Source organism: Ambystoma mexicanum, chromosome 3p, assembly GCF_040938575.1.
Source record: "Ambystoma mexicanum isolate Mex_15411 chromosome 3p, UKY_AmexF1_1, whole genome shotgun sequence".
Taxonomy (NCBI): Eukaryota; Metazoa; Chordata; class Amphibia; order Caudata; family Ambystomatidae; genus Ambystoma; species Ambystoma mexicanum.
The window spans coordinates 277,802,440-277,824,861 of NC_090925.1; the positions used below are offsets into that span (position 1 = coordinate 277,802,440).

Sequence of the window (22,422 nt, forward strand, 5' to 3'; positions counted from 1 at the left end):
ACATTTTCATAGGAAAACATTGAAGTCTCTTCAGTGAAAGGATTCAACAATACAAACTGTAATCGGCTCAGGAATTTAAAAGGGCAAGCAGTTTTTCACTTCTGTTGGCCATAGGAATGACTTTTATAGGGCAAGCAAGTACTTTCACAGGAAAGAGACGTAACAAAACGGAATCCCACATTATATCAAAATATGCAAAAAGGAGGCCTTTTCTTTACGGCTTTTTCAAAATTGACCCAAATGACGATATAGCCATATAACCAATTTATTTCTAGCATTTGTTATACGCCCAAACCCTTGGGTATCACGGCATAGGTTAGATTAGGCTTATTTCTCGGGTTGCAGGTTTAAAGGAACTTTCTCTGGTTACAATGTGAGAAAGGCGCAAACAACATGCAATGTAATCCTACAATATAGCAGAGCATAGTCATTATGGATGTTAGTAGATGCAAGTGATGGTTGAACGGTGCCGATTGTGGGATGATGCTGCTCTCCTGAGTTTGAAGCGTGGGATGTGGAGTTCAGAGTTATGGTTAGATCTTAGGGTTCTTGTTGAGGACTAGGAATTACTGTGTTGTTGAGGTACGGCGGGGCCTTCATGGCTAGGCATTTGTGTGTAATGCAGAGGGTTTTTAATAGTATTCTTGCTTTGACGGGCAGCCAATGCACCCCTCTTCTTGTGTTGGAAATATGGTCTTGACTTTTTGATGCCAAACTCTGCTCTCAGTGCTTTATTTTGTAGGAGTTAGACGATCCTAATAATAATACATCACAGTAGCCTAATTTAAACAAAAGGCCTAGGCAAGAATGATGCAGTTTTGTGGTGTTAGGAATTGTCGACTCAGTTTTATTAGCTTAGCAGTGTAGGCAGTAGAGGAGGAGAGTGTTCTCATGTGCTTTACATGGAAACGTTAGAATCCAGATAAACACCCAATGTTTAAGAGTCGGGATAGGTGTGCCATCAATGATGAAAGGAGAAGTCGGAGTGAAGGGGTTTAATTTTGCTGGGGGCACCCACAATAAGGATCTCAGTTTTTTCATCATTGAGGCACAGGCTGATAGTTGCCATCCAATTTTGTAGGATAGCGTAGATGTCATTTACTAGGATTGGGTCTTTTTCATAGTTCCCTGAGATTGGGAATCAGGATTTGGGCGTCATGTGAAGATGGTGTAGATGACACCCATATCGTCCAATGCACCAAAGAGGAGTTTAGTATAGGCATTATAGAAAGTGGCTGAGAGGCATGCGCCTTGGGGGCGCCTAAGGGAACCGGAATAGGATCTGCAGCTTCCTTGCCTATGGCAACTCTGGAGGTTCGATCAGCTAAGAATGATTTAATCCAGGCTGTGGCTTCACATGAAAAGTGAAAGTTATCAGCCACCGTATTACAGAGTTTATCGTGGTCAACCAAATCAAACGCACCTGATAGGTCCAGAAGTAGTAGTAGGATGCAGAGGTTGCCCGAGTTTCTGATGTTGTCCATTTGGATTTTCGGATCCAGAAGGGCTGTTTCTGTGCTATGGCTAGGCCTACAGCCGGATTGCCTTGTTCCAAGTAAGTGGTTAGATTCCAGGTGGAGTTGGGAGTTGGATTTGGGAATAGGCCATTGTGTCCATTTTCAGGAGGAAAGGGACAGTGGTAATGAGACAGTAGTTTGTGGGTATGGTAGGATCGAGGGAGGGTTTTTTCAAAATGTTGGCTGGGGACAACATTGGTTCTGAAGGAGGCGTCAACAAAGTCAGTGATTGGAGAAATTGTAGGTGAACATAGTTTGATCAGATGGGCTGGGAAGCAATCACCTTTGCAGTTGTATGGTTTGAGCCCTGCAATGATCTCTTGGACTTGTGTTTGATTGACCTGGAAAAAGCTGAACTGTTGACATGTTTTGTCAAAAGTCTGGGATTTTATGTTTCGGGGGAGGGTCTTTTTTAGCTATGAGTTCTCGCTTAGTAAGGATTTTGTCTTGGAGTTTCTCCATTTTTGCAGCTGGTGCTTGTTGGATTGTGGTGCACCAGTCTTTGCTAGCGGTTATTCGATTTGATGCGGGGGATCAGGTTTTCCAGTTCTCGTAGTGAATAGCTCTCGAGTTAGAGGCAGCTTTGTTGATACAAGAGTTCAGAACATTGGCTTTTTGTTCAATAACTGAAGATTTGTATTTGTTGATTGCCTCGTGGAGGGATTTGGCTGAATCTGGGGTGGGGGATTTCTTGTAGCTGTGTTCTAGTTCTCTTTTATGGTGCCAGAGTGTCACTAGTTCTTCGTTGAACCAGAGGTTTTTGGTAATGGATTGGTGCTAGTGCATCAATGTTGCTTCTAAGGCAATTATGCTAGGCATTGGCGATGCAGTTATGATCTGCGTTCTGGGTGGAGGGGGGCAAGTTGGCTAGAGCCTTAGTTAATACTGGGGCATGGTTGTCAAAAGTGAGATTGCACGTATTTCTAGTTTCTATCAGGTTTTGTTGTGTAGCAACGGTCATGAGTTTCTTGAAGGGGGTTAGGGTAAAGCTGACCAGATGATCTTTGTGACGGATTCGATAGTTAGGTCAACATTTTGGGTCAGTATCCAGTTAAGAATTCTCACTCTGTTATCCGTAGGGAGCCACACATGTTGTGAGAAGTTCATATCATGTAGGGCAGAGATGAGGGCACTGGCTTTGTGGTCATCAAGATCATTGAATCCTAGATTGATATCGCCTAAAATAAGGAATTTAGTAGTAGGCTTGAGGTAGGGTGTGATTGCTGATGGTAGGTCAGCATCTGGACGGGAAGTGTAGTTGGGGGTTCTATAAGTGATGAGGAAATTGGTGGTGGTCTTGGGGTCAGTGCTATGTTTCAGCAGGAGTAGTTCATAGCCATCAATGGTTTTGAAAGAGCACGTTCTAAAATTTAGGTTGGATCTAGAGATCATAGCAACACTGCCTCCCGTTGAGTTAAGGCGGTCTGCTCTGCTTATGGTAAAATCAGGAGGGATTGCTAATGCTAGAAGGGGTCCTGATGCTGGGTGGAGCCAGGACTATGAAGTTGTGTTGCTGAAATCGGATCAAGTCATGTATTTCTGTGGCGTGGGCACCTAGTGAGCGGACATTCAGTAGTGCACCTTTGAGAGACAGAGGCTCTTTATATTGAAATGGCTGTGGCGGGTTGGGAGTTGGGTTGAGTACCATATTGGAAGTTTCCTCTGGAGGGTGTGAGGAGGGGGTGTTACAGGTTTAGTTTGTCCTTGGTGGGTGAGGTTTGTCTAGATTGGGCGTATTTCACAGATTTGTTTTGGGTGTAGTATTACTTTGCAGCAGTGAGGTTAGTCTGTGTAGTCTGGCTTGTCCCAGGATAGGGCGTTGTAGCAGAGAGGGAGGTCTAGGGAGCCTAGATCTGAGGCGTGTTTTGCGTTGGGCAATTGAGATTGGTATAGTGTGCCCATATGATGGAGTTGTGGTGATGGGGTGACTGCTAGCGATGGGGTTGGCAGAGGTTGTGGTATTGGTTTTGCCTATATTATTATTGGGTTGGTTCTCCGTCAGGGTGTTGGTGGGAAAGGTGCGGTCTTGGGGAGGAATGACGGACATGAGAGGGGATGATGGCAGTGGCATCCTATTTTACTGAGGCCGTTTTTGTAATGAATGAAAGCACCTTTGGCACAATGAGCAGTGGGAGTGAGGAGCACTTATTTCATTGTATTGGTCGGCTGGAGGCGATGAGCTTGCGAGTTGACGGCCTACTGCGATAGGGGTGTGGAGGAGCTGGTTGGGAGAGGGTGGGGCGGGTGGGTGCGTGTATGCTCCGGCTGTTCCCTCTGACCTGTTCAAAGGGTAGGATGAGTTTGGGAGTGGGCGCACGTAAAGTACGTGAGGCCGTAGAGTTAGAGAAGCCTGTCTCCGGTAGACTGGGCATACGCGATGGTTTACGGGAATTCCAGCACTACGAATGATAAGTGTAGTGGCAGGTAATGGAGTTGGGAAATACCCAATTGGTGGGAAGTAGTCGAGAGGAAGAGTCAGGAAGTATAAGCACAGTGGGTGGCTAGCAATGTGTCACAATGGCTATGAGAATTTTAGATAAATGCGAAACATTTTAGTTAGAATTACAGTATGCACTAGTTACAGTGCTCTAGACTTTGCTATACAGATGGGTTCAGGATGTTTCGCCTGTGCAAGTCGGTAACAGTATGTTCCAATTGATTTGCGACACATCGGATCAGTTGGATGTGGCTAAACGCATAGTATTTTGGAAATACACTGTGTAAGGGTGGTTGCAATTGATGCTGAATAGTTATTGCAGCTATGTAACATAATAGTCATCAAACAACAGAACGGTACTGCAGGGGGATCCAGCGACCCAGAAGTACATGCATGCGATGAATAGTACATGAGGATGATTTATGGGGCGCGGCAGTGGCTTACCAGAAGGGTGCGTGTCTGATTGTTGAAATAGCCTCCTCAGGAGAGCAGTCAGGCCAGTGTTGTAGATAAGCTGCTTCTGTGTAGAGGAGATGGCGCGGGCGCATGAGTAGGTTGGGCAGGGGTTTGTGGCGATGGCGTCTGGCAGTTCTGGACAGGCTCGGGACAGGGCCTTATACTGAGGGCCTTAGGGCGTCGGCATCTGGTGAGGGCTATGTGCCCAAGTAACTTCCTGCTGTTGGTTACCTAGCAACAGACCTAACAAAGGGGGGGGGAATCAGCATTGCATCGGCCATTTTTGCTATTTTCCGGACAAGATGCCGGTGTTCCTCACGGGTTAGACTGCAGTGGATAGCTGGTGCAGTGCTGTGGAGTCGGGCTCATGTGAAGGGGCAGTTAGAGCCCTATGAGGATGTTTATGGCTACTCGCGTGGCACTTGTGCAATCATGCACATGCAGGGCACAGCGCAGCTCGGAAAGTGGGAACCTCGCGGTCAACTGGGAATGGATGGTCCTCGGACCGCAGCGGCGAGCTGGAAGGGCTCCTGCCCTGGAAAGATGTCAACCATATCGAATCCAATAATCATTTAATAGCCACAATCTATACACTTCCTCGACTAATCCATGACAGTACAGGCCATTCCAAACAACCATCCATGTTCACAGGGTGGAGCTCATTAGCTGGCAACCAGCCAGGATAATGGTGGGACTCGCCTTTTGCAACTTACTCCACAAGCAAAATCATTTAGAATCTTACTAGCATAAAGTGAACAAATGCTACTGAACAGCACAACTCTGGTTTCGAATCTCGTCTTTTTTCCCCACTAACACCAATCCTTTACTCCGTTTTACAGGCCCTTGCACCAGGATGACAACCATATAACAGAAATCACCCAATACAAGTCTGGTTTTCAGTACATTATACTGCAAGAAGGCTCTCAGTTTAACAAACCTAGTAATCATTTGCAGATCCCAGTTTGGCCAGCCCAGTAGCATAACATTTCCCAGCAAAATACCAGTTTGGCAAACTGGGGCTGTACAAGGATTGTCTGTATCAGTAAGCTTGAAATTACCAGTAAATTGCAATGTTGACATGCTCTGTAGGCTTGGCATTTACTGTACAGTTACCAGTTTACAAAAGTCTGGTATATGGCAGTTTACACTCTTATTTTACACAGTTAGCACCCCCTAGTAAAATGCTCGGGAAAATTCAAAATCAGCCCCAATGTAATGGGGTGTAAGCTGCTGTTGGACAACCCCTGCTTATACAGCTGAAACTTAAGAGGCACAACGCATACCCGCACCAAATAGTATATTATTGAAAGCAACGGGATGAGACTCTAGATCATTCACACTGAGACAAAGCTTTCCCTAATACCAAGGTAAAGAAAAAGAGCAACCATGATCTCAAAAGGAGACAATAGCTTCCTTGTTGCCTGGTAGAAAGTGGCATTGGACGTAAGCCTCGAAGGTGACTGAAGCAAATAAATGAAGAGGCTGAGGTGACATAAGAATGGAACCTGGTTATGGGTTCAAAATCAAAATTGATGTCGAGAACAGGGATAGAATTGACAATAGATCCAGTGATAAGGGGAAAGTTGTGCTGCTGGTAAAATATACTGATAAAACCTGCTGCTTTCCAACATTGGATTTATGACCATGCCTAGGACAACGAACGTCAAATAAATAAATTGACATCTTAAAAACACTAACAGCCACATTTCCTACAAACTACTGTTTCATGGCTACTAAGTGTCATGACTCCGGGACAATAAGGGTTTCATTAATAAGTAAAGGCAACAAGGAAGGGAGAGGAGTTTTCTAGCCGTGAGATGGCCAATTGATGCAACTTAAGGGTGTGGAGGCATAAGTGAACAAGGAGGCAAGCAAGAAGGAGAAGCAGTTAAGAGCACAAGTCAGCAGGGAAGAAAAAAAGTGTGTAATGGAAGGTGGGGGGCAGAAACTAAAAGATAAAGCAGCTGACAGTAAGGAGTGCACTTGGTAGGCGGCTTAAAAAGAAATAAGTGAGACGAAAGTGAAGTGGAAAAGAAAAGTGAAACAAGTTGCAAAGATGCAAACGGGAAATGATGCTAGCAGGCGAAGGGAAAAAAACTTGACAAAATTATAGGTGTTGGTTCAGGGGGAAGCTCGAGGATTAATTACCAAGTGGCATCTACTAGTCAATGCAGTCACTGCTTGTGCTTAAAAACCATAGTATCCCCAAGGAGCAGTACTTTATGGGAGGTGAAGCTCACCCGATAGGTCAAACTGGGGAGGAAGCTCAGAGCTGTATTGGATTACTTTGTATTGTGTAAACAATGTGACAAGTGTACAAGGAAAAAAGAAAGCTGGGAATATAGGATGAGGCATAACTAGTAGTATGCGTAGGTTGTCTAATCACTACACACCACTGGTATGGTCAGTTCTGCAAGGTTGTGTCCAGTTTTGAAGGAACCTCTAGAAAGCTAAACGAAGCCCACTAAGGTACTAAATATGGAGCATAGTTTTTAGACAGTTCAAGAATCTAAATTTATATTCTCATGATAGAAATGGTATAGGACATGATGACAGGCAGAAAACATTCACTCTACATTCACAAAATTGCCATTCCCTTCTATACCCAGACCAATTTGATCGTGTACATCCATCAGTCAGATTAAAAATTTTGCCTTAGAAATCGAGGGCAGTTAGTTAGCTGGTTAACAGCGAGCCAGTTTCAGGCCAATTTTTGTTTTTATCTCAACTCGATTTGTTTTTCTGTAGGGTGAATCGTTTTGTGTTCAGATTCAATATATTGTAGAAATGCATCAGTACCATTTTGTGTGCCTGCTAACTAACTATTGCAATAATCGAAGATTTTAAAGTGAAAAAGTATTGGAAAATTAATGAGGGACAGTAATCTCGGCTGGGGGAAGAGGGTTGTAAATGAAAAACCAAGGTAGTGGAGCATATAATTGAGAAACTCAGACAAGACGATGCCTCACCCAAAACCCAGACAACCAGAGCTAAAGGAAAAACCTAGCATGATGGTTACAACCACTGTGGGTGAGCAGAAAGTTTTTTTTGTGCATTTGTGGCACTATAGTTTTATCTCAAAGGCTTTGGCAGGATAAAACCATCAAATGAAATCCCTGTACGGTGGCTGTGTAAAATCACTGCATTTGTTTCTGCGCTAACAAAAAAAGTGGAGTTTTCGGCCTTTACACCCAATCGTTTGTCATCCCACACCTCAAATGAACGGACAAAGGAGTATTGTGTGTTGGCATAAATACGTTTTCCATTCAAAAATAAATTTTAAAAAGAGCATAGTGCATCATTGCGTTCACATTTCAGTTTGCATTTTGCCGGCATTAACTAAAATTAAGGAGGTAGGACTTAGGCTCCTGAATTCCAAGGGGAAAAAAACAGAAGCAGATGACCATCTAATGGATGGAATTGAGTAACCTGATAGCTCACAGTAGCTCAAACGGATCTTTGATGGGATACATAAAATGTCTCAGAAATGCTAGCATTCTTGAAATTGACCAGGACTGGACAGAATGTCAATTAAAGGAAGCGTACCTGTAAGCATTCATGTGTCCCTTCCCACACCAGAGGGTGAAGTAGTGAGCTCATTCGAAGACCAAAGGCAGAACCTTAGTCTGACCAGGCCAGTAACCTTTTCAGGCCACCAGCAAACATTTAGCATAAGCAATCTAGTAGAGTCCCCCACCGGTGTTCTATATTTTATATGTGGCGCTTTCCTAGAGAAGTGTCTGCCAAAAGAGATCAGAAGCAGCAACTCAGAACAATATGTGAGTTTACTACGAAGGAAAAACCAGTCTTTGACAAACAATCACACTCAAAGTGGAAAGAACAGCAAGAATACAGCAGAACACGAAACAGCCAGAAACAAAGAATTAATTTAAACTACAAATATAACTACAAATATAGAAAGCGAGAGATCCCATCTTTGGAACCAAATCTTCTACCCCTCTTCTCAGACAGATAAGTGACACTTTTCTCAGCTGCAAATATTGACGCAATTTAAAAAGGATGGAACACGTTAAATAGAGGTTCTACATTCTATGCCAGAGTTTCGCCCCCCGCCCATAGGAAATTTGTAAATCTGCCAACAAGTAATGTGCTGTGTCTAAAAGCTTTTGAATTTGGAATATGGTGGCACACTAAGATTATCCAAAATCATCGAATATCACATTTTTGCTCAAGTGAGAATGCCAGGATTAGAGCACAGATCTTCCAGTTCCAAAGTTGGCAACTTAACTACATATAAATATCTCCCCATCTCCTCGGTTTCATATAATTTTTCTCCATTCATTCTTTTCTTCCACTAGCTACCCTCCCTAATTTCTTTACCTGATCTTTCTCAATTCTCTTCCACCCATCAAATTGATTTCTCTCACTTTTATGTTACTTTATTTGTAACGAGCGCAACAGCCCAAAACAATTTAGTTTGCATATCAAAAGGGATATTTTAAGTATCCCCTTAAATAGTGAAAACTTGGTTCCCCAAGTAGTTCTGGAAGGAGATCCCAAAGCCTCAATGGCAATTTTGATGGAGCTGCCTGCAAATCATGCTTAAGGAAACGTTAAGGTACTAGTAGAGATGCATAAACCGGGGTCTGTTGTGTGCAATACCTGATGTGCCTTACAGAGTAACTTGAATGTCACATGCTGCTGCATTGGCAGCCAGTGAAGTTATGTTACCTGGCATTGTATAGCACCTACTGCCATTGGTATGGCCTCGAAGCACTGAGTGGATGAACTCCCTTCAGAAGATCGTGGTGCGAGGCGCAAGATGTGAAAGAGGATTCTAAAATGTGTGTGTGCATTTTTAGCCAGCGCTAAGGTAGGTAGGGTGTGCCTAGGTCCCAGATAGCATACCCAGGGGAGTGGGGTGTGGAACCAGCCAGCTGCCCAGGGCAAGAGGAGGGGGTGGGTGGGGGTGTAAGAGAACCGGCCAGCTGACAGGGTAAGAGGAGGGGGCAACTGACCGAGCCAAGTGGGGTAGGAGCGGAGGGCTGACATGGCAAAAGGAGGGGTCCCTCTCCTCTATCCCCTTCAGCCAGCTTTCCCACCTTGACCCGTCAGCTGACCAGGCAAGAGGAATGGGTTGTTGGCAAGCCGACAGGGCAAGAGGAGGGGCCCGGCCAGCTGACCAGGGATTAAGTGGCAAAGGGACTGGAAAGCTGAGGTGAATGGGAGGGAAAAAGGCTAGCCAGCTGACAGGAATAGGAGGGGGAGGAAATGACCAGCTGAAAAGGAGAGAAGGTGGTAGAGCGAAATCAAGGCCAATGGAGATGCCACAATTGGGAGAAAAAGTGACAAGAATAAGAAGGACAAATATAGCGTTATTTCTCATACTCAAGTGAAAAAAAATGTTTTAAAGGAGACTTGCATCAAGTGACATTTGTATAGTGCACCTCTGCCATTTCCATGAGCTTGTGGTGCCCTCTTCTCGTGCGTTCACCGAATCCCAGCGTCATGATTTATATGAGGGGTGTAAAGGGATTGCACTAACAAGTGGTCAAAATCATAGCAGCCATCCCATCACAGTTCAGCCCTGGCAAGTAGGTGGTGCCGGCAGGATCTCCGTTACTTTCTTGTGAGACTGATGAGGCAACGTGCAAGATCTTTTGCCTGGTGGTGTCAATATGCAGCTTGCCTGCCTGTAGGGCCTCCAAGCTCCTCAAAAAGTGTTTTGCCGTGTGTAAGGTCACAATCTCGACGGAAAGCAAAGTTTTATTGTTACATACACACATACATAAAATCAAACACCAGCAAAGTTAAGTTGCTTTTAAAATGGTTTGGAGAAAAAGAAAACGTGAAAATAAAATAAGCCATTTGAGCCAATTCACACATGGCACAGCGCCACCCAGTAGCCATCACTGGACGTTAAACTTCAGTTCAGAGCCACATTAGCCAAGCATTTTGGATATGCTAATTAGACCAAATGCAAGCCTTTTGCTCCAAAAAAAATAGTCTGTTTACAGGGCAGTGCGTTTTTATACATATCTTAATCAACCCAAGACAGATCTCAAGGCTGAAGACAACTGCATACCGGGTTTCTCCCTTATTATGGAGAATCCGTGCATAATACATTTTTTTATTTAAAAAAAAAGGGGCTGGGGGTTGAGTTCAAATCGGCGCACCCCTCTTCAACTCCCTGGCAATCTCACCTTATCCTTTGGCTCACACTCGCACATATTTGCTAAAGACACCTACACATCACAAGGCATAAATTAGTTTTCAAAAATTGATTAGCAGATTTTTCTCATTAACATTTTCTTGATTAGCAAACAAACCTATTTGATTAGCAGTTTTATACTTCTAATTGTAATGTCACCAGACGTTATTTGTACCCAAGATATAAAATTACCAAAAATACAGCATGTTTGTGTACAGCTGAACTCATCAGTGAGATGTGTGTCTATAAAATGTAAAGGTGAGCTGCATGAATGGACACAAATGGATAGAATAAAAAGGCTCTGAAAACAGTGCAATGCTCTGTGCACTGGGTGCAGACAGTATTGCACTGGGCAGTGTCTTGCATATTGTACGCTCTACCCATCATTTGTTGTGCGCAGAGAAGTTTGTTGGTTTCATCAATCAAAACGTTTAGAATGCCAAAGGAAAGTCATAGCCTGAGGCTAAGGACGTAGCATGCTTTTACAGCAGTTGGACAAGATGGCCCTTGCCTGTCATTGATATAAACTGTTTTCAATATAGTGTTAAATACCACTTTCGGCGGAGGGCAGGCCTGCTAAAGGCCCTTAAGCTCGAGTCAGGTAGGCCCAAGCAAAGCATTCCAGCCTGGCGCACCCACAAAAGTGGCACCCCATTGGAGACTTGTCCTGGTGCATCGCCTATATGGACAAGGTGAAGCCTGGGCATAAGTGCAGTTGCCCAGCATGCAATGTGGACAGCTACTTTTTTAAAATTGCATTTAGTTTATTGTGGCAGCTGCTTGCAGATTCCTCTTGCATTCCTCTTGCATTCCCAGCTTCCGTATGGGCCAGCTCTCCCACAGGTGGTAATATATAATGCAAACATAATCGTAGAGCAAAGCAAGCTCTGGAGGCCGATTATGGTGTATAGTATCGCAGACTGGATGAAGCTATTGATCACTACTTTGCGTAAACTTCAAGTTAGCTTTGCATTTTCATTATGCAAGAAGAAAGAAAGTACTGGTCTTTGTCAAACAGAACATAGTTAGCTTAGTAACCTATCATCCCGATTACTTCTGCTTTGCAATTATCGCACATTTCTTGCCACGCAGTGGAAGTCGTCTTCTGGTCACTACAAACCCATTTATGTTTGGCACACTGCTACAGTTGTTTTTCAAAGAAACGAGCTGGGGGTAAACCTATGTCTTCGACTGGGGGCCACCCTCTGGAACAGCCTCCCTGCCACTCCAAACCTTGAGGAGAACCGTCTCCGGAAGCACCTCAAGACCTTCCTCTTTTCTTCTGCCTTCGCTCCCCCTCTCCCATGCTGATCTGTTCTCTCTTGGCACCGTGCACCTGGCCACCCTCTGTCCTCCGGGCCCAGGTACCTGCTCACCCTGCCACCCTCCCGCACTGCCTCCGGGGCCACCCCTTGCACTGGGGTCTGTATCTGTACCCATACACCCCCCCCCCTTTTCCTCCTGCACTTATCAGACCTACCATGTCGGCTGCCTTAAACCGAGCACTTGGAAATTGCTGCCTGCACTACCACTGTTTTTTGCCTTTATTATTTATCGTTATTTATCTGTTTCTCCTCTGCTTCGCACTTTCCACTTCTCCCCCCTTCGATGCACTTTCCCCCTCCACCTCTACCATGCACTTGCGCGGTCTCAATGTCACTGGGCCTGTTTTGTTCTCCCCTTTTCCCCTCCCTTGCCTTGTCGTGCTCTGAAACACTTGTGTACGAGCGCGATAGAAATAAAATATCAATATCAATACAAACAAGAGGACAGCCATGCACAGGTTTTAACTTTTATTGCACATTTACTGCAAACAAAGTAAACGTTAAATAAAAGGTTTAAAAAAATCTCTTGTAAATGCTACTCGCCCTTCATACAATCTACTCTACTTTGCGAGTGGACGAAAAGACTCTGCCCACCATAGATGAGGGTCAGTAAAATGTAAAAGGTTAGCTGCATGCATGGACACAAATAAATATGATAAAAAGGCTCCGAAAACAGTTGGGCCAGCTGTCTCTTCCAAGTGGTAATATATAATACAATCATAATCATAAAGCAAAGAGCTCTGGAGGCCAGCGACAGCGTTTCATTTTGCAGCAGATGTGTAGATGTACAGATGGATGGAACTATTGATCACTACTTTGTTTAAGCAACTAGTTTGCTTTGTGTATTCATTATGCAAAAACACTAAGCAGAGTGGATTGCATAGCATACAGGTAACTGGGAAAACTAGGTGGCATAGTGCAGTTTGTGGTAATCTCACTTTCAGGGTACCTGGTATAAAGCAACAGGGTGATAATATAGAATGTCAAGGAGTATGGGTCTGCTTGTGGTTTGAGCACCAGTTGCAAGATGTATGCAGGTTACAGAACTAGGTATGCCATCAAAAGCATCTGATAATGCACATTTTGAAAGGTGTTCACTCGCCAATATAATCCATCTTTCCCAACAAAATGAGATAGTTGACAGTATGAAATTTAGACACACTAACCTAAAGTTGACTGTAAAGCATGGCAATGATGCAGTGTTTTAACAGTATCAATAATGTAATTATGCATTATGTAATAACTTACATTTTAGGAATGAAATAGCATGCCTGCCTTTGAAAAAAAAAAAAGTGAAGTTGACACATACTCGTCTTTGACAGACAGTATCATCCTGATTACTTCTGCTTTGCAATTATTTGAAAAAGCTAAAGAAATATTCTTGCCCAGCACTTCCACACATGCCTTTGGCACTTTAGAGTGGAGGAGATGATTACTTCCGCACTTTCTCCCTATTAGCACTTGAAGTGAACAGAGAAAAGATGAAGAGAGCACAGAGGGCAAGAGGAAAGCAGGGCGAGCTGCGCTTGCATTGAAGAGGGCAACTTAAATAGCACAACACTGCTTATGTTATGCCTTGCCCACCTTCTCATTTCCCTGTTTCTCAGAAGCTCAGAATCGTGGGCTCTTCTGACTGCAAACATAAGACTCGACCAGTTTGTTATGAATACTGCCACAGCTGCATGAATCAGCCTTCTCAACATTAGGAAAACCTGCTGTGGTCTTCCTCATCACTCTCGTACGCAACAAAAATGTACAGCCTACCTACCCCGCTCCTCGGTCTCCAAGATCAGAAAGAGTTCCCAATTTAGCTTAACACACCCTTTACAACAGTCTCTCGAACCTCCCCTACTGCTAAACACCATCTCCGATTGCATGCCATATCACTCTTTAAATGAATACTTCCGGTCTACAAAAGAATATGAAGTCCTGTATCAACTATCTTCTAATCATTCTCTCCTTCCTGCTCCCAAGGACGACCTTCTCTCCTCAACCTTTCTGCTCTGCAGCCCCTGCACCTACTCGTGTTTCTTCAAACTACTTACATACACATGCATATTTTAATGCAGTGTCATTATACTCTTATTGTCCAATATGTACATACAGGATCTAGCCTACCACGGTTTATGTCCCACTACATGAAAGTGTACTCCGACACAGCAAACGCAGACTCCACTACTATAAACTGCGGTGTCCCCAAGGTTCCTGTACAGCCCCTACCCGCTATAACCTCTTCACTAAACCCCCTTTCAACTTACTTGACTCCATCGACGTGGCATATACCAACTATGCAGACGACACTCAAGTACTCATACCCCTAACTGGACTCTACCACCAAGATGCCAATAACCTCAACAATATCTATGCTACAATCCAAGCATGGATAGCAATCAATGGTCTCCGTCTCAATGGAGAGAAGACAGTAATCCTCATTCTTGGGCAAAAAAACACTATAACGAAACTTGCCCCCAATACGCCAACTTCAACATAGACAACTCAACCATACCTGTATCATCCTCCGTCAAGACTCTCAGTGTTCACATTGACGCCAATCTATCAATGAACAAACAAGTCAGCGCCACAGCCTCTGCATCAGCACCAAACTCATCAATGCCATCGAACCCTACTTATCTGCCCCCAACCGTGTGGTCATAGCTAGAGCAACTATAGGCACTAAACTCGACTACTGTAACGCTCTCCTAGCTGTCACCTCTGCCTAAAACATCCACAGACTGCAAACCACACAAAACAACGCCCTCAGAGCCGCTATGAGCATCCCATAAAGGGACTACATATCTCATGCCAGACGTACAGCACGGTGGCTTCAGGTCAAAGACCGAATTACGCTGAAAATCCTTACCATCACACACGGATGCATCAACAACACTGCTCCCACATAACTATCTGAAGAAATATCAAGGACCACCTCCACCCGCCCTATCCGAGCTCAGTACTCCAACCAGCTACACATACCACGCATCAAGAGATCTACTGATGGAGGCATAGGCATCACAACTCTGGAACTCTCTCCCTGCCACCCTTAGAGCTGAAACATCCATCTCTGCCTTCCGCAACAACCTCAAGTCCACATTCCTCAACTAGCTCCACAACTGCCTCCTCTACCCATGCCATGTATATTGTAGTATTGTATATAATAACTGGAATACAATCAGAAATGTAATATAACCCTATTGTGACCTTTTATATATACTGCTCATGACTTTGTAACGAAGCCTGTACTGTAACAAGTGCCACGATGTCTTCAGGCTGATGTGCACTATATAAATGTTAATAAAACAAACCAACTACCCTAACCCCTCAATCGTTCCATCCAAGTCAGGGTTGTCAAACTCCGGGCACAAGGGCAGGATCCATGCAGTGTTTTCAGGATACCCCTCATTAGTATGCATGAAAAATGTGCATACCATGATTCTAAATGTATGCACATATTTCCTCATGAACATTAATGAGGCATATGCAGAATATCCCTCAGGATTCCAGCCCTCTGAGGCACTGAGTTGGACATTACGAGCAATATTCTGTAAATGCACCGTAACCGGGACTACCTCAGCTATGTATCCAATAGACGTCATTTCTAATGACACCCCTATATTCAATAAATACAAAAGAGGTAAAGCACTGCATCACATACCTGAGGGTCAACACTCGTGGCAGACATAATTCATGAACAGGCCCCGTGATTCCTCTGGGCAGGATTAAGGAACAGAGCCAGGAGAGGAGTTGGCATGAAAGGAACAAGTGGCGAGAGCCCAAAAGGCCCTGTTTTCTTTAATGTCAGTCGTACCCTGGATAAAGTTGGTTGGACGTGAACTCTATGGGGGCAAGCAAAAGATTCCTACTATTCATACATTCACCGCTTGGATGAAAGTTCCTTCTTTGTGGGAGTGTGGCTCTATACTCCTACTAATTTCAACAAAGGTCTATTCCAGGGAACAGTAGTGCTTTCACGCCTTGAGTTCTGCCTATGACATGCAGTGCGCTTCCTGATCCGTGCCTCTGTACAATGTTCCCTCCCAGTATTTCGGAGATAGTGTTATACTAGTGTATCTTTTCTTGTATCATCACAGGAAGGTCCAGACACATGGGACTCTAATATCTTCCACTGTGGATCTTATGGTCGTCTAGAAACTCTCCATCAATTTTGAAACTCTATAATCTCACCCCGCTCGCTCTTTTACATCGATTCCGTTTCCCAAACTGATGCCGTACGTCTTCTTTCGTGAGCTTTTTTTCTACTGGCTAGGGGACGATTGTTGTTTTGGGACTCCCTCTCATTCCTTGTTGGATCTAGGCCAGCTTATGTATCTCACCCCTGCTTGTTATGAACCTGCCTGCTGGTTCTCTGTCTCAGAGTGATCCCCCTGTTGGTTTGGGCCCCCTTTTTCTGGCTGTATCCCACTGTTTTTTTCTTGCGAGTACATATACTAACAACCCTGCTGTGTGTAAGTCTGTCGTTGATTACCCCTGCTTGTCTGGGCCTCTCCCACTCTGTTTCCCTGCTGGTTCACGGCTCCTCTCTGAATAACCCCTTCGGTTCCAGGCCCCTCTCTGGCCCAACTCTCCTGATTATGGTACTCCCCCAGCTCCTCTCCTTTCTCTCCTGGCCTTTATCCTCCACGGACGTCTCCCTCCCTCTTAAAGGCCCGAGTCTTCCCGGGGTCTCTATTAATCCAAGACTGTTTTATGCCTGGTTTCGTTGTGCTCCCCGAGCCTTTCACCTATCGCGGCCTCTCTCTTCCGACCTCCCTTTCTCCCGTGGACGGTTGTCGGACACTCTGCTGCAAGGTCTATGCTGCCGGACAGGGACTCCAATGGCGGCTGTGGGAGTCAGGACTGTAACTGGAGGGGGGAGGAGGGGGCCTGATCAGGTAGAAAGACAAACCGGAAATGACGAACACGGAGAACAAATATCATGCGCAGTTCAGCAGAGTCAGGCTCTCTCATAGGAACTAAAGGAAAATACGGGCAAGGCAGCCTGCTCTGGCATGGACATAAAAGAAAGATTTGAAAATTCTGTCTTTTGCAAAGAAGAAAGAGAATAGCCCCGCAGACCACGGTCTAGCGTTGACAGGAACAAGGCTGCAACTAGGCAGCACGCTCTAGCGTGGACGAAGAAGAAAGATCAGTCAAAATAAACTCAATTAGGCCCGAAATAAACATAAAAGAACGCGGATCACAAACACAAGTCATTTACTTCGGTTGTGAGCATGAAAGTGTTATGTTAACACATGTTTATCAACTGAGTAAGAAATAAGGGCAGACGGATAAAAAACACATTTTTCAAATAGGAAAACGCGATTTCCAATATGACAGGTTATGGCCGTCTGACAAGCAAACCATGTTGCAATTTTAACCACTAGCACAGAAATCTGCATTGCTGCTTAACTTTTCCAATAGAAAAACACAAGGCTACAAAGACGATTATTTGGAGAAATGCTATTGGGAAAATTGTAATTTTTAATGCAGTAAGTGTGAAATGATGTTAAGTTCCTGTAAAAGATGGTGGAGGACATTTGACCACGGAAGCCTGTTGTATAATAAAAGGTCAAACCCTTGTAAAGTTGTAATCTTGGATTTATTAATAAGTACCAGTGGCAGCATAAATAAAGGCAGTAACAAAGCACAGTTTTATTCACTGCATTATGGTTTTCAAGTCTCTGGGCTTTCTCAGTCTTTGTGGCTATTGCAAGTCTCTTAACTCCCCATGCAGAAGGAGTGCCAGGAGCTGCTGCTGCTCCGTGGCTCTCTAGCCTCATCAATGCAGATGCCGCTACCTCCAGAGTTCCGTGACACTCACGTGCATATCTCGCTAGATCTCAGCGTTGCCGGGTCTCGCGAGTAGTCCTACATACCGCCCTTTAGTAACACAACAAAAGTTTTAATTCATAATATAGTTGTTATACTTCACTGGTCATCTGCGCTCTCTCCTTGGACGATCCTCCTTCTCACACTCACTGACCGGCATGTGGAATTCTTCATTGGTCATCTCCGGCAGTTCATTTCCTGTTTCACTCTCCCTGTGGGGTGCCCTCTGTGCCTCGCGCGCCAGCTCCACTTCTGCATCCCGGTCTTAGTGCCCTCAGCTGCTTGACTCTTCGTTCTATCTCTCCTCTAGTTGATGCCTCTCAAACACTGCCACATGTTCCATGTTCCACGTGCAACCGTCTTGGGTGAGGACGTGGTTGGTGCCTCTGTGCACTACCTTGATAGGCCAACTGAACCTTGGATCCCGTCACTTGATCTTTAAGTGGTAGGCAAATCTTGATCCAATCCCCTTCTCTCTGACTTCTCCACTTTGGGTCACTCTCTGCTGATCATTCCATTTCTTCATTTGGGCCTTGCTGTTCTTTATCCTCAATACCACGTCCTCCATAGTCACTTCTTCGTCTTCCCTCACGCTAGCCAACCATGAGGGTACTAACATGGACGCTGTGACAATGTCCTTGGGTAGCCCCTCTCTCTGGAACACATTTGTCAGTACTTCTATGACGATTGACGTGGTGATATTTGACACAAATTCGGCTTCCTCCCACTTTGACAAATTGTCGACCATGACTACTCCATAACAGTGTTTCGGCCGACATCGCCTCCAGGGGTGCGATAAAGTCTAGTCCTCCTTTTTACCACACACCTTCTTGTACTACTTTGGGTATGAGCGGCACCTGTCTCGTGTTTAAGCTCTTATCGCTGTTCAAGCACACGTGACATCTGTCGATCCTCATGCAGATGACCTGATCCATGGCCAGCCACCAGTGGTCTCTCTCTCACTCAATGGCATGTCATGGTGTTAGCTAATTGTCCTGAGTGGGCCCTACACAGGATGACTTTCCTCATGCCCATTGGCAGAATCACCTGGTCGCCCTTGATGATCAGTCCTTCTGCTTCAAATGTTTCATCTGCTATTTTCCAATACAGCCTCATGTCTTCTGTGATAGCTCTTTCTTCAGGCCACCCTCTCCTGCTCCCTTCTTTGAGTCTCACCATCGTAGGGTATTTGCAGGCTTCCTCGTTTCAATGACCCTCGCTCATTTCCAAAAATTCAGCACTTCTCAAATCCTGAATGGACGCCACCACGCATTCATCTTCTAAGAACGTGGCTGCCTTCTCACTGTTTGATGGTAGCCTGAACAGGCAGTCCACTTGGGCGTTCTTCCACCCTAATATATGCACTACGTCAAAAGTGTACTCTTGGAGTTTTGCTACAATGCGCGCTAGCCGTGGTGTGGACGTTTTTGCTCCTCCGGGGCGTCACATGTGTATCAATGGTTTATGATCAGTAACCAGTTTGAATTTTGTGCCCCAAATGTAAGTCCTGAAGTACTCCGCTGCCTGTGCGCAGCTTAACATCTCCTTTTCCACTGTCGAGTAATTTCTTTCTGCATCACCTCTCTTTTGAGATGCCTGCACATCAGTAACGGAGTGCATAGGCAGTTCTCGAATAAGGTTCTTTTCCATAACCACCTAGTTGTATTGAATGATGCATGCCGGATAGTGAAGGGGTAAAAACCGGAACATAAAACAGGGACAGAGAGTGGATCCCATTCAAACATTTGATGGGGGAAACGGGACGGGCTATACGCTTAAGCAAGCGTTCTCCAACATTATATCATTTATATTAGATTTGCATGCCTATTGAATATTCCCTCTGTGTGCGTGAGCATCTCTACGCCAGGCACTCACGCACATACAGGCACCTCTGCACACAGGTGTGTACCTCCCTCTACACACAAGCATGCCTACCTGAACTCGCTTCAAAGCAGAGATAGCTGAATAGCAAAGGCACATTTGCGCAAAATTGGCACCCTTGTAAAGTGCCCTTTTGCCAATCATGTTGACTTTACGGTTTGTCGCTCTGTAAATAAAGACTGATGGCTGTTGGTGTGTTAAAGGGAGATGCAAAAAACGGTCATTTTGATGAGAGTAGATTGGCTGGAAGCATCTGTTACCCGCGTGCGGCTAGGTATTCTGTGTTGAAGGGGTAAAGATTGTTGGGGGGGGCTTATCCATAAGGGATTTCTTCTTGGGGTTTGCAGAGCAGGGATATATGTAGTGGGAGTAGTAACCTGTACAGTTTATGCTTGGCTTTGTGGGTGGCCTGATGGGGAGTGTGGTGTAAAACTATCAAGAATTTAGCTGTGAGGGTTTTAGTGAGGCAGGAAGTGTTGATGGAAAGGAGCGAAGGTAGTGAGGGCTAAGGAGAAAACCGCCTCAGATGCAAAGTGGGGTCTTTCCTTGGTTGCACAAGTTCTAGTTCAGTTTTAAGATTGTGCAAAGAGGTTAGGCTTTGAGACAAAGATATGAATTGTGGTCTGTTTATAGGATATAGAGTAAACCAACTCCTTGCTTCGCTTTGAAAAGGTTTTGATAGCAACTAGTTGAAGAGCCGTATTGTGAGCTGCTTTCTGAAAGTTCAATAGTCCTTAGCAATGCTTGTTTATTTGAGAAGATAGTTCCTGAGTTTGGTTGGAAGTAGCAATAAAAATGATCATCACTACCTTTTCCTGCTGAAGCTAAGAACTAGCAGTAGTAGTATTCTTTGGACCTTAGGTCCATCAATGGTGTATTTTGCTGGAATTTTCTTATGAAGGAAACTGAGACGTTTCCATGGTAAGATCGGTGGGTGATGCAGTGGGTTTTGAAGTGCATTCTGTTCTCGACTGGGAGCCAATGGAGAATGTACAGTGCTAGGGTAAGGTTCAACCCTTTTTTCTTTCAAAGGAATGGTCTGCCTGCTGCATTTTGTATTCGCTTAGCTTTTTCCATGAGGTATTTTGGGAGACCTAGACAGAGGTTGTGTTATCCAGAAGCCAGCCTGCATCAGGGAGACTTGCTCAGTGTGGTGGACCTTCACATACCCACCTGGCCGCCTCTTTGGTGCATCTGCAATTTTTTTACTCTGAGGAATCAGCAGTTCCAGTACAGAGTTCTTCCTTTGGTCTTAATGAGCCCACCAAGTCTTCATCATTTCAGTGTCCGTTGTGGGATGGTACTTCAGCCACATCTAACCCTAACTGGACTACTGTCTAGTCCGGGTCTCCAACCTTCAGGAAGCTGCCAGGTCGCTCCAGGTGCTACTGGATTGTCTCTTCCGCCTTGGCTTTGTACTGAAAGCAGAGAAGCCCTCCATGACTCCTTTGCAGATGCTGTTTTTCATAGGCTTCAATTGTGACACTAGATTTGCCTGGGCATGGATCAAAGTTTTCACTCTCCACTAGCCGTTGGCTAGTGATAATGGACTTGTGGCGAGTAAGAAATGGTGAGCTGTGTGCGGCCGTTCTACGCAGGCGGATTTCATTGGAACGAGGTTGCCTGGGTCCCATGTCAGCGCTGTAGGTAATGTTTACCTTTTGTGGCGCCCCTTCCCTACAGTTAACTAATGTGGGGGCAGCCGCGTAACCCCCATTCTCTCCCCGCTGCCCCCATTCCCAAATGTCTCTCGTGCAGGGACAATCCCACCATCCCCGAACTCCTATTCTCCCTGAACCACCCTCCCATACAACATACATCGACCCATGCACACATACCAAAACCTCCTCCATGCCTCACTATTCTGCTGCCTCTTCCTGATGGTGCAGAGTGCAGTAAACACATGCAGTGATAGGGAACCGGAGCTGCAAGGTCCTTTCCTTTTTCTTTTTTTTTCCTTTTGATCAGCTGTGGATTAGACACAGACAACTGAATTAAAGTTTTGGGCTATAACAAAAAGGAGGTTGGAAAAAGGCCTAACTTGCCCTATGCCAAGGTGGGATTGCCCTACCCAAATGAAACTAAGGTTGATCTATGTTAGGAAGTCCAACTCAGGTCTGTATTTATTACATTTGCTAAACGCCCAAACCCTTGGTTATCACGTGTTGTTACAGACATCTTAGCAAGTTCAATGGTATTACATATACAGACAATAGGACACTAGTACATAACATTGCATAGGTTAAAACATTACATAGGTTAATCCATTGCACGGTTGCTTTCACTATATACAGATTCTAGTAATAGTTTGCCTTTGGGAGGCAACTATCTGGGCCTACAGAGAGTAGAAATGTATGGTGTGTAACTAGAATTGGTTGAATAGCCAGGTCTTTACTAGTTTTTTTTTAAACCAGCGAAGGAGTCTTCATTTTTGCGAAGGACACAGTGCATAATTCTAGCAGACACTTTCATTCATACTCTAAGCAGGCACCATCAGCCTTCCCTTTCACTCAAACTCTTTCAATCTGCATCTTTCCCTATTTCCTTCATAATCCCATCATTGTTTGTTTTATTATTTATAATGCGCGATCATACCCTCGGGTAACAGGGCGCAGCAGTTACATGTATATGCGAAGCTTAGTTACAACAGCGAGATTACATACATACAGTTATAGCAGGATTTTATACATAAATACAGATATGGGTACACTATATGTAAAAGATAGAATACTGGAACAGACAGACCACTTACTAGCATTGGAAGTAAAAGCAAGTAAAGGTTAGATACGGTATGTACAGATAGACAGT

At 44.7% G+C, this 22,422-nt stretch overlaps 1 protein-coding gene across 2 annotated transcripts in view; it reads right to left on the reverse strand.

Annotated features, from left to right (window-relative positions):
* YTHDF1 (YTH N6-methyladenosine RNA binding protein F1) overlaps positions 1-16,812 on the reverse strand; it is a 284,714-nt gene extending 267,902 nt beyond the window's left edge. For both annotated transcript variants that reach the window (XM_069650782.1, XM_069650781.1), the window contains exon 1: positions 15,560-16,812. In XM_069650782.1, coding sequence (XP_069506883.1) covers positions 15,560-15,586 — 27 coding nt within the window. In that variant the 5' untranslated portion in view covers positions 15,587-16,812. The remainder of the gene's footprint in view (positions 1-15,559) is intronic.
* Between the last annotated feature and the right edge of the window lie 5,610 nt (positions 16,813-22,422).